Source organism: Olea europaea, unplaced genomic scaffold (genome assembly GCF_002742605.1).
Source record: "Olea europaea var. sylvestris unplaced genomic scaffold, O_europaea_v1 scaffold1923, whole genome shotgun sequence".
NCBI lineage: Eukaryota > Viridiplantae > Streptophyta > Magnoliopsida > Lamiales > Oleaceae > Olea > Olea europaea.
This window is the reverse complement of record NW_019237053.1, coordinates 117183-130523: the sequence shown is the minus strand read 5'-3', so window position 1 is coordinate 130523 and position 13341 is coordinate 117183. Positions and strand designations below refer to the sequence as shown.

Sequence of the window (13341 nt, the reverse complement as noted above, 5' to 3'; positions counted from 1 at the left end):
CTTTCCTACAAATTGTTTTCCCTTGTTTCTGCCTTTAAAATTCTGACCCCTTGTAAAATTTCCAATTGGTTTCTTAGTCCCAGAACTTCCTTCAATAAGATTAGTCTTGGTATCAAAGTCTGACATTTCTTTACGTTCTGCCATTCTATTGTCCTTCTCGATTCTAATCCTGATAATCAGATCCTCTAAGGATATTTCTTTTCTCTTATGCTTCAAATTATTTTTATACTCTTTCCAAGAAGGTGGCAATTTTTCAATTATAGCTGACACTTGAAAGCTTGGACGTTTTCTTCAAAAGTTCTCAATTGCCATGCTTAATTTCGAATGCTGAATATCTAATCCGTAAATTTTATGAGACATAGCATATTCAGGATGTTCGAGGAAAGATGAGTTTACTAACTTGGATTGACTAAAGCTTTTAAGGGGACAACACTAATAGGAAGAAGGAAGTGAAAAAAGAAATTTGTATTTCTCAATTTCAAGACTTTACACACTTTTTGGCTTGTTACGAAATGGAGGGTACTACCCATTTATGTACTGTTTACAAGAAGATTCTAGTCCACACATTTTCTAGAGACACCTAGACCACACATCAAGATATTTTCCTAGAATTCTCTAGATATTCTTTACATATCTTACTTAGATATTTATATAGATTTTTCTAGTAGATATTTATATAGATTTTTCTAGATAATGCTTCTAGAAATGTTAGGCATGTTGGGCCTTTTAATTGATTTGGGCCTATAAGCAAAATCCGTAAGCCCATATTATTTAGTCCAAAATTGAATTCACTTTTGTAAGTTATTATATTATTATTATTATTATTATTTTTTTTTTGAAATGTTTCATTCTCTTTCATCTATAATTTTTTCTATCTGTCAAAGTTTGTAAAAATACCTTCTTCCCTTGCTCTTTACATATAAATAATAATGCAATAATTTCCCATGCTGCTTTTGACTTTGTGGTCTTCTTTATTCTCATAGACATGCATTTCAATTGCTTGATAAATTTGAAAGAATTCCGTGCTATTCCTTTTCCTGTTCTCTTAACAAATTAATTTTTACAGTTTCTTAAGAAACATGAATCTAAACAAGTACATTTATTAATCCATTATTAACTACTTCTCACTACTATGATTCATGTATTTAGAAAGTACATGAATCACTTGCTACACGAATCTAATATTCAATAAAGAACTCTTATATTACTCCTAACGCGTTGATATAAGTTTGACTTTCGTTTATTTATACGACAATATCTCACAAGAATTTATGTTGGACAACTAAATCCTTGAATTTCAACAAAGGTACCAGTAAAAAAGCCAATTGATGCTGTGAATAATGTAACAAAGAACTGAGTTAGGTTTTGGGATTGAAGGTCTTACGTCCAAATTCCATTGTTTTATTAGTTTGCGTAGCTCCTTGTTATTTTGACCTACTATTTCCCCTGTTTGGTGTAGATTAAAATCAAAATTTTGGTAGATTCTAATAAAAGTTGATAAGATGTGTGGTTGGAAAGTTGTGGATCCAATTACATGTAAGGTTAAAATTAATTGTTGGCTTTTACTTGAGATTTTTAGTAGATTTTAATCTACACTAAACAAACGCTACTCCCAATTTCATATATTTTAAAAAAATAATTAAAAAAAAAATCACTTACCCTTCATCCTTCCTAATGCTCCTAGGCTGGAAAACTTTACCAATCCCCAAATTCTAAAGGGCTTCACCAAAGATGGTCTTCAGTAGCTATATGGTAATAATGGCTTTATCATATGAAATTAAACTAGACTTGAGAAAACGAATATTGAAAGATGATTCATAGAATATTGGCACTTCACGATATTTACATTTCACAGGATCTTGAAAAAGAATCATTAATCACTTGTATTAGTAGAATTAATCTATACTATTTTGTAGTGAACTGTTGCAGCGGCAGGAGAGGATTTAATCTCATATTGAGATGAAACTTTATAATCTTGTGTGTTCTTGATGTTAGATGGGCTTGTCCAACTCATGAGGAAAAAGGCCCAATCCTCTTTATTTTCTTTTAGGTCAACAAAAGTGGCACATACATTTTCTTTTGTGTACCTGCTTTTGTTTCGTCATATATTTGTGGATTTAATAAAATGGTTACAATGAGCCTCTGAAAAAAGGATTTTGAAATATTCACATTTCTTTTTTTTTTATAATTTTTGTGGAGAGTGAAAGTGGCTACAAGAAAAGAAAAGTACTATACGATTGAGGTGTATGAGAAGTTTGATCACCGCCATAAAAATGTTCTAGGGACTTCATATGAAATACCTTTTATATTTTTTTGGCTAGACAATTGTACTGAATGTTTCTCCAATAACTTAAGTCAAAACTTTGGGTATATCCTATCGTTACAAGGTGAACTTTGAGCCTTTGTGCTCTTCAATCTTCATGATGATTTGTTCAGGAAACCAATTTAGAATCAATACATTTGCAGTATTAGGTTAAGATACAATAGTCAACGTTTTGTTTCAGCCAAATTGTGCAACTTTTCTTTCGTAAGTGCTATCTGATTTGCACTCTCAGAAGCGAAGGCTTTGATAGCAGAGTAGTTTTGAATCCTAGTATTATGATCCAAGTCCTCCTGCAAATCATTGTCAACATCGGATAGCAATTATCCATTGCTGACAATTTGTCTCAGTTGGTCTTCAGTGGATGTTCAAGTTTGATTAATTTGTTAAATTGAAATCAAGATGTAACAAGCTCATCATTGTTAAGCCACGTAGAATGCTCTTGATTAATTAGTAACATTTTTTAAGATGAATCAATTTTTCTCTTAACGATGATGACACCAAGTTTATGAATACAAGTTAAGACTTGGGTTATTATCAGTCTAGGAAACTTTGCTAGAAATCAAACTAGCCTATTGGAGAAATGATTAAATGGAAAGTTGGGTTTGTTGATGTGAGCTGTTGCAAGAAAAGCTCTTGGAGTGATTTTTGGAATCAATCAACATTCTAGCTGCTAAATATAGTTTTATTTGTTCAGTGATTGTAGAGAATAAAAGATCTTAACCTAAAATAAATTAGTTTCTTTCTTCCTAAAATAGTTTCCTGTATATTAGATATAGCTCTCCTCTTGTATTGAATATACTATGAATGAATGAAATACCATTCTTTTCAACAGGGTTTTTAGGGAGATTTTGGAGTTTGTGGGAGAAAACTAGTGTTTTTCAAATTGGATATAAAGAAAAAAAAGTAATGTTACATAAGTCTAATTCATCATTTTCTACTCTCTGATTAGAATAGGCATCCTACATGCATGCGTTCGCACATATTCACTCTCACAAAGTGCCTTTGACTGACAAATGGAACAAAGATTGAAAAGAAAAAATGGGTAATTTTTTTTTTTTTTTTTTTTTTTTTCAAACAAAGACTCTATGAAACGGAACTTTTCCATGGTTGTAACGATTTGAGTTGTCGTTGCCTCAAAACTTGATAAGAGGACTTCAAGTTTGCTTTATGAACTATTGAGTAGAGTTGTTCATCACAAGAGTTGATGCTTATTCATATATGATTGAGTGTTCTTTTCCTCAGTTAAGGACTTCAATGGCGGATGATTGTGAAGCATTTTCTTTCCTTGAGCAAATGTTTTATTTGAGGATAATTGGGAAGAGATGTTCTTTCTGCTAGTCTATTCGATTACTTAGCTCTTCGTTATTTTGACAGTGTTATTGGATATGTTCTCAAATTATATATATATGCATTGGAAATTAAGGGGTTGTTTGACAAATCTTTTGATAATAGATTTAGCAGATTTTGATAAAAGTTGATGAAATATCTGGTTGAAAAGTTAATAGAAGTTATGGATTCCATTTAATATGTGGTTAAAATTGAAGTTTAATTGTTGAAGTGTTGATAAAAGTCAAAATTTTATCAAACAAGCACCAATTAAATATTTTCAGTTTCCTGAGACACATTCTTCTTCTATCTCTGTGCATATATCTCTTAAAATAGAAGGGTTTCATAAAAGTAAGCATTCTTGCTGGGGTGGCTTGAAACCTTTCTCCCTTCTACTTCCCCTCTCCTTGTGTAATGTCAAATTAATCTTTAAGTGTATTTCTCGATTAGGCTTCATGAAATTTAAGTGTATCGACCAGATGTTCTTTCTGCTAGTCTATTCGATTACTTAGCTCTTCGTTATTTTGACAGTGTTATTGGATATGTTCTCAAATTATATATATATGCATTGGAAATTAAGGGGTTGTTTGACAAATCTTTTGATAATAGATTTAGCAGATTTTGATAAAAGTTGATGAAATATCTGGTTGAAAAGTTAATAGAAGTTATGGATTCCATTTAATATGTGGTTAAAATTGAAGTTTAATTGTTGAAGTGTTGATAAAAGTCAAAATTTTATCAAACAAGCACCAATTAAATATTTTCAGTTTCCTGAGACATATTCTTCTTCTATCTCTGTGCATATATCTCTTAAAATAGAAGGGTTTCATAAAAGTAAGCATTCTTGCTGGGGTGGCTTGAAACCTTTCTCCCTTCTACTTCCCCTCTCCTTGTGTAATGTCAAATTAATCTTTAAGTGTATTTCTCGGTTAGGCTTCATGAAATTTAAGTGTATCGACTAAGCGTACAATTTTCCTTCGAAAGCATGCTTTATTTGAGTGTAAAATTGATGTAAGGTTCTTTATGATCTGAAAATCAGGATAGAATTAGTATTCCTTAATTCCCGTCATTTGTTTTATCTAAAATATTCTACACACAAACCTCATTTATCAACAGACTAAAGAGCACAGAAATGTTGTTGCTTACGAGTAGTAGTACGACCAAAGTAACATGTCAACAAGAAGTGTCGTCGTTAAAAGAATAACGTACACTAATAACTATGGTGAAGAATGTAAAGAGTATAAAGTATTTACACACCGAATTACCCTGAAACTACATAACATGAGAAAATATATAAAAAGCGTACAGAGTCTCAGAAGTACGTATCCCAAGTAAGATTATGAAGAATCTTTAAAGTCATTTATACTGAAATATAGCCCTGGTTTATCTTAAAAGCTAGGGTAGTATCAAAGTGCTAAGGGAGAGAAAAAGTAGGCTAATTCTTCTCTTTCAAGATGGGATAAACAATGCAAACTAGGTAAACAACACGCAAATTATATTGACAAGATTTACTATGATAATTGAATGTCGATTAATGAAATAGAGTTATGCATGTATAATGATTTTATTTTCATTTTCCCTATCGTCCTAAAGTTTACTTTGATTGCAATTTTCCTCGTTACAGTGTCAACAAAATCACACAACGGTATCTGAAGAACGTCAAGAACCGAGCAATTGCACAAAAAACAACTGAAGAAAATATTGAGGTCAGATTCTTCTCAGTCCGGGTAATTATTTCTTTTACATGATCGATAAGACGCAATCAACTGTACGCATGCTCTCTGTCTTCTTGTTATGCCTCTACATTAATTAGGCTATGTGAATTATAAGTTTAATTGCTCAACTAATCGAGTGAATTAGTTTGGCACCTGCTTCTGAACAGGAGAAACTGACCTGAATATGTGAATGAAAGTTAATAGTTCGACCCTAAAATCAACTGGGGTGAATAGGTGAATAACATGGAATTTAAATTATCAATTAAAAGTAACAAATCACTTTTTAATTATTCTAAATGTTTAGTCAATTTTATTCTATGTTGAATTGCCGCAATAATAAATAAAGCATTAAATAACACAAGATTTTGTTGATGGAGAAAATCCTTTACAGGATTTAAAACTTCGGGACCAAGTCAGTGACTTTCACTATAGACAAAAAGAACTTAATGATGTGATCTATAAAACAAAGACAACGAATGCAAGTTCGAGCAAAGATCCGTTAATCGTTGAAGAAGGTCCAATGACTCGGTTGCGAGCAAAGAGGGTCCAAGAAGCGATGAGATTAATTATGTAAGCTACAATGGACGAAACATTGATCGTGATAGACAAATGAACAAATTTCATGTTCAGCTTGGATGGAGAAACAAAGTGGAGCAACTTCATTCAAGCGACGGACAGAGGAGTTGAGCCATATAACTATGCGATTGTATAGCTCATTGCAGAGATCTGACACAGAAATTTGAGCCTTCTATGCGATAGCATAAATTTTCACTATGTGGCTGCACAGAGTAAAAATTGGCGGAATTTCCAATTTCCACGCAATCTTTTAATTATACCAAAACTCTATTTTTATGGTAACTTTGTATTCTTTAGACTTTAATTCCGTTTTTAATTAGGTTTTATGGGTTTTCTATACACGACTCATTATTTACATTGTAAAAGAAGATTGATTCATATTAATTGAGAGATTATTTCGTGAGCAATCTTTGTTTTTCATTGAACAATTTCGAACTTATCAAGAATTACTTTCTTATGGTGTTCAAACAATCCGGGTGAGGTTTTCGAGTCTTGTGATCAAGGGGTCAACAGATTGTCGGCAATTATGGGTCACTTGGTTCAATATTCTTGAATCAAACTCAAAATTTTGATCTCTTGACTTTCTTGGTTGTGATTCAATCTCGTGGGTTTCGTAGCTTCAATTGCTACGAAAGCTTGCATCACTTACAGTATGAACTAGCCTAGAAAGCCCACTTGACTATCTAATCTAATTTCTGCTATCTCCCAAACTCACTGGAACGTGCTTTACTTACACTCGCTCTCCATTTTCTAGAATTGTATATCTCATGTGGATCATCGTAAACATCTTGTTCTTGTATTCTTCATGTACTTCTGGTTTAACCTCCCTTAATTTTCAGCAACATCTGAAAGTTATTGAGAAAGTACTTTCCTGATTATATTTAGGAAGTGGGTGTTTTGGATATGTAATTTTGATTTTTTTCCAACATGTAGTTGATTGATTTCAAGATGTAGAATTATTTTTTGATCTCCAAAGGATGTTATGAAAGTAGAAAATAATGATCAAACGAAGTGGGGCTTGTGCACTTATGGTAGATAGGTATTTGGGCAGTATACAATAGATAGACCTTTTGAAAATTGCGAACTAAGGTTTCTCGAAAAACACCATTGTTTCAGCGCTAGGCGAACGACAGGTGTCACTCTAGCTGCAGTCAGGCGACAATGATTTGTTTTGGATACTCGAGTATCAGTTTGGCGACATGCTAGCATAATTTCAATGACTATTTCTTCATTTTCATACTCGAACCCAAAGACTCCTAGTTCATCTATACACCATCCAAAATGACTTTGAATTTTACAACTCTTTTATAATAATTATTTTTTCTAAAGAATGACCAATACAAATTAAAATCTAACTCACTCCTCCTTTAGCATTCTGTGACAATATTTGTCTCTAGCATTATTTGTTAAACTTGTTTCCTGAAATCAACAACTCAGATATCAATTACAAAAACATGCGAAGCAAGAAATATAACAATTAACACGTACTATCATAAATATGTTAGTTAAAATTAAGTAATTCTAATGATAATCAAAATATCAACCGGAACATTAATATCAAAAACATCAAAATTAAAAGAATCTAAATATTCATAATGATATGGTATGTCATGAAATACTATCATCTCCCCTTACTTTGAAATCTCCCTAAAATGTCATCTTATCTTTATCTCAGCTTTTCTTTTATCACAATTAACTCAAGAATGCAGCTGATAGCATGTAAAAATACAATCAATGATTAGTAAACTTTCTCATATACTCAGTTTAAGTTAAAATGGATTAAATTATATAAGTAACCCATGTGTGCAAAGTGCTACTAAACTTTGTAAGCAGGACTTTAAACCTTAATTTTGTGAGAAATAACATATTAAACATCACTATCAATAAGTTTATTCCTCCATTTATGAAAGTCAAAGTAATAATAGCATACTGGAGCCTATATAAGAAGCTAATTTTTAAGTATATTATTCTTTTCTCCCTCTGAACTTGAGTATATAATTTTTTTTTTTTTAAATTTTAAAGCTCATCAATTTTTTTTATTCAATTTTTTTCTCATCTTATGTGCAATCTCTTCTTTATTAAGTGACTAAGATGACACTTGTAATGAGTTTTAGGCAGGTTAACCCAAGTCATGATCATAGGCACCAGGTTATGAGAAACCCTTCAGGTTTAATTGCTCAAGTCAAACATGCTACGAAGAAGAGTATAAGATATTAAACTTTTTCTTGTAACGGAATAAACTTGGGCTTAAGTCTACTAGAATAAGGTCAATTCTTGTTCAAATTCACCTTACCAACGTATGATTGCCATTTCAAATCTCACAAACGCAGCCAAGTCCAACTTATAATATCGTAGTGTGGGTAGTACAGATGGTATATGAAGAAACTTACACTAAGTACTCTATAAAAATCTAAGAATTAATGAAAAGTATGCTACAACACATCAGTTAAACTCATACTTGGTCACAACACACATGTTCAAGTAACTCGTATCATTTTGTAATATCAAAATTTTTTTTATTTTTGTTTTATTTTTTTATTTTTAAACATGAATGCACCAAACATACAAAATAAAAAATAAAAAAATATGTAACACTTAAAACAAAAAAATGTGCATGTGCCAATGCAAATAAAAACGAAATGCATGCTAACATAAATAAGCACAATGAATAAGCACAAGTATGCACCAAAAATACCAACTCGCTGAGGCATAAAATTGCTCTCCCCTTAAAGAGCAACAAAACCAGCATCATCAGTCAAAGCATCTCTTTGATCATAGAGATCACTCTTCTTAATCCAGACTTGTCTAGTGAAAGACTTATTCTGAGTCAACTGGGTCATTAACTCAGTCAATTGACTCACTTGATTAGTGAGGAAGTCAATCAGGCTATCAAAATCATTTTTTTTCTATTTCTAGATGAAATTCTGATTTCTATTTCTATTCAAGAGTTTATGACACATTGGTCTTAAATGTTATAACTTCCCACAATTGAAACAAGTATAAACCGAGGTCCAAAGTTATGTGGTCGTTGATATCTATTCCTAGGTTGGTAAGTCCTATGCTGTCGAGTAGGCCTCTGTACTACGATATCCTTATATTTGAGTTCAGGATTAGGAACATGTTTAGGTTGGTTGGTAGTAGGGACAAAAATGATTTTGGAAGCACTAACCCTATTATGATTGGTTTGCTTATATCCTAGACCTTCCATTTCCCAGCACGTTGGTTCAACCCTAAAAGATTGTCTACTTTTTGAGATCTACCCAAGAAGGAACAGAGTTGAGTACTAGATTTCTTAAGGTCGCTCGTTAGGGTTTTAACCTTAGCCTTTAATGATTGATAATAAGACTTACGAATCTTTTCCTCATCACTATCAAAGTGCTCACCACTATCGCTTCCTCGACTTTTTCACCTTTTCACTATCCTTATCAGATTCACCCCTAATTCCAGCAGTGAAGACCATAAACTTCCCACTTTTATCATGAACGGACCTCTCATTTTGATAATTCGAGCTGGACTCGTCATTAGTTAGAGTTACATTCATTGTTTTACCCTGATTTCTCTTACTGTTAGGGCACTTACTCCTATGGTGACCAAAATCTTGACCCTTATGACATCTCACAAACTGAGATCTCTTTCTAGACTCATTAAGAGCACCTTTATGTCTCTCTTGAAGCTTCTTATTTTTAAACATTTTTCGAAATTTCTTAGCGAAATAGGCAATCTCCTCATCATTAATGATCTCTGTATCAATAGAGTCATACTCTTCTTTCCTAACAATGTTTAAGGTTATAGACGTGTTCTTCTTAGGTTGAGACATGGTGAATTCATAAGTTTAGAGAGATCCAACAAATTCTTCAATCTTAATCGTATCTAAATCCTTGTTCTCTTCGATAGCCGTGATTTTAGGCCTAAATCTCTCATATAAGGTTCTATGGATTTTTTAGAAAATCTTAGGCTCAAGAATTCTCTCACAGAGGTTGAAATTAGAATTAACTATGTTATTCAAGCTCACATGGAAGTCATCGAAGGTCTCAACATCTTTTATTTTAATCTCTTTAGACCTAGTGGTCAACATTAGTAACTTAGAGCTCTTAATAAATTGAGTTTCCTCATGTGTGGTCTGTAAGACATCTGATACCTCTTTAACCACCTCAGACATAGACATGTGCCTAAATTCGTCTGGTGACACAACTATAAATAAAGCATGTAAAGTCTTACTATTTCAATTACATTCATCTAAATTTGTCTTCGACCAATTTGCTATAGGAGTGAGGATGACAACACCATCAACAGTGCTAGAAGGGACGGTTCAACCAATGACTACGATCAGCCAAATGCCCTCATCCATCGATTTCAGGAAGGCTCTTATTCTAACTTTTTAATAGATACTGCCATCAAAATATGGTGGGAGAGACAATGAATTCTCAACTAGAAAACTAGTGTAATGAATCGAATTTGCGCTTTGATACAAATTAAAAGTTACTAGTTTGACCCTAAAATACCTAGAGGATGGGTGAATAGGTGAATAACGTAGAATTGAAATTACCAATTAAAAATAATAAGTCACTTTTAATTGTGTTAGATGTTTAGTCAATCAAAATTTTATTTTATATTGAATTGCCACAATAATCAATAAAGCAGTAAGTAACACAAGATTTATTGATGGAAAAAATTCTTCAATGGATTGAAAACTCCAAGATCAAGCTAGTGACTTTCACTATAGACAATAAGAACTTACAATATGATCTAGCCAAGAAAACTCACTAGACTCATTGATCTAATTCGTGTACGCTTCACTCACATCTGCTCCCGATCTTCTGAAATTGTCTATTCCTATGGATTACCTAAAAAACCTTGTTCTTGTACTTTTTATGTGCTTTTGGTTCAACATTCCTCAATTTTCAACCACCTCTTAAAGTTATTGAGAAAATGTATTTCTGATTATATTTAGGAAGTGAATATTTTAGATTTTTTGATTTTGATTTTTTTCCAACTTGTGGTTAGTTAATCTCAAAATGTAGAATTGTTTTTTGATCTCAAAAGGATGTTATGATGGCAAAAATTAATGATCAACCCGTGTTTTCACAAGGTGGAGTTTGTGGATTTATATTAGAGAGGTATTTGTGTAGTATATGATAGATCGAACTCTTAAAAAACGCGAATTAGGATTTCTCAAAAAACATTGTCACTCGAGCTTCAGGTGTGTTGCTTGAGCGAATGTGGGGCGACGGGCGGGCGACAATGATTCTGTTTTGGACACTTGAGCATTAATTTGGTGATAGGCTATCATAATTCTGGCGACTCTTTCTCCATATTCCATGCTCGAATCCAAATACTCTTAGTCTATCTGTACAACATCCCAAAAGACTCATTGACTTTTACAAATTTTTTATAATATTCCTTTTGTCTAAAGAATAGCCAATACACATTAAAACCTAACAAAAATAATAACTTATTTTGATACCAAAGGAGGGGTTATTTTAAACGCTTGAGATTTTTCATACAACCCATCAGTAAATTTATTCACGAAATGAGAGGAAGGATTGTGAAGAAAAGAACGTGACGGGGGTATCTAAATGGATTCTGATATCTGCAGCCAAAAGTTTTTAGAACATATGATTGCATTCATACCCGGTTTAATTTCTTAATTTAGATCGTGAAGTATACATTATTGAATATTGTTAAATAACTTTTACAACTCATGCTGATCTCAGTTGTTTTATATAGATTAAATTAATGATCAAGGTTTACAACTGTCTAGACTATCTTTTAAAGTCTTCTATGTTCTTGAGTTTCAAAAGATTTTTCTTTAGAAACCATCATAATTAACATGAATCATGGCCTCTTCAGTTTGGCTCTAACTTTTATTTACTAAATTCCATGGCAGAATTTGAAATGTGAGACTGCAGAACTGAGGACAAAGATCGAGCTCCTTGAGGATTCAAAGAGGTTCTTCTCCTAACCTGATTCTTTCCTTATAAGCTGATAATTGTTAAGCAAAAAAGATACTCATAGCGTGTTGGCTAAACCCAAAAAGTGTACGTGTCACTAGGTTTTCAAATAATTAGCTAAACCTGGAAACTATTTAAGTTAATAATTCAATTACTATAAGGTATTGATTGTTTTGAATATAAGTGACTTTTTTCATAAGTATATTATCAACCATGTTTGTAAACAAAAAATAGTCTTAGAAGTAACTAAAAGTAAATGACTTGAGTCATTTTCTGGGATTCTTGGACTCATGACAGAAAGCTTCTGGGAGATGGTTTGGATACTTGTTCCATAGATGAATTACAACAGGTCGAAGAACAGTTGGAACGAAGTTTAATCAGCATTAGGGCAAGAAAGGTATGGTATCACATTTTGTCCAGTCCATAAAGAAAACTGCCAACATAAAAAATAAGCTTGACTAAGCCTGTTATTTGAAAATTCCCAGAATTTGTTATTTAAAGAGCAGATTGATCGGCTGAAAGAACAGGTAATTTACGTCTATATATATCAAGAATTTTCATTTATAAAATGCTCAATTATATGTATACAGATTGTTTTTTCGGTGCTTGTTATTTTGAACATTTTTCTTTGATAATGCAGGAGAAAATCCTAGCAAAACAAAACAAAGAATTAAGAGAAAAGGTGGGTTTTACATATTAATTTTATTTTAAGAAAATGATGTTATTGTTTTTTGGGCAAAATATCTCAGCTTCAAAATCCAAGCCTGAGATGATCTTTATATTGATGACAAAAGATGTTACAAGACGGAGGGAGAAGTATGTTCCTTACCTCGTAAATGATTAAACATAAAGGAAAAACGAGTACAACTACTGATACAAGCAGTGCCCTACCTATATATATGCAATTGAGAGTATTACTCCATTTACAACATATAATAATCTCTTTTGCAGCCAGCTTTGTGCCGAGACTCCTTGCACAATCGCAATAAGGTCTCATTCTTTTCGACTCCATCATCCCAAACAGCTCCTGTGTCAACCTTTTATCATTCTTATTGAGGCCATAGACCATTTACCAAAGTGATCAGGCCTTTCACTTTTCCTTTAAAATTATGTAACATTAGCAATCCAATCAGCAACCATATGTGTGTGATTTTGATTCCTAATCGATATTGCATCTGATAAATGTACTCTAGGTCAAATTGTACTTGCCACGGTACTTTGTTTCTGTGTTTTGGTATCAAATTCTGCCCATACTTTCTTATATCCATGTTGGTAACAGATTTTTAGCACTCTAGAATATGCTTTGATTTCATCCTCCAGTAAACTACACTTCAGATAAGATTCATAAAATTCCCATAGCAAATTTTCCAAACAATTTCTCACCACTCCACTGCTTGCCGCCTGACCATCTTTTCTGAGAGTGCCATACGCATCCTGACATAGGCTTTTT

General features: G+C 32.5%; 1 protein-coding gene across 3 annotated transcripts in view; it reads left to right on the top strand.

Annotated features, from left to right (window-relative positions):
• LOC111379047 (MADS-box protein SOC1-like) overlaps window positions 1-13335 on the top strand; it is a 21066-nt gene extending 7731 nt beyond the window's left edge. The window contains exons 1-6 of one of the 3 annotated variants that reach the window (XM_023002373.1): window positions 5009-5126; window positions 5274-5376; window positions 11828-11889; window positions 12189-12288; window positions 12377-12418; window positions 12532-13335. In XM_023002373.1, coding sequence (XP_022858141.1) covers window positions 5116-5126; window positions 5274-5376; window positions 11828-11889; window positions 12189-12288; window positions 12377-12418; window positions 12532-12591 — 378 coding nt within the window. In that variant the 5' untranslated portion in view covers window positions 5009-5115 and the 3' untranslated portion in view covers window positions 12592-13335. Of the gene's footprint in view, window positions 1-5008; window positions 5127-5273; window positions 5377-11827; window positions 11890-12188; window positions 12289-12376; window positions 12419-12531 lie in introns of those variants that run through there. The other 2 variants (XM_023002371.1, XM_023002372.1) reach the window with 2 other exon arrangements.
• Window positions 13336-13341: the final 6 nt, after the last annotated feature.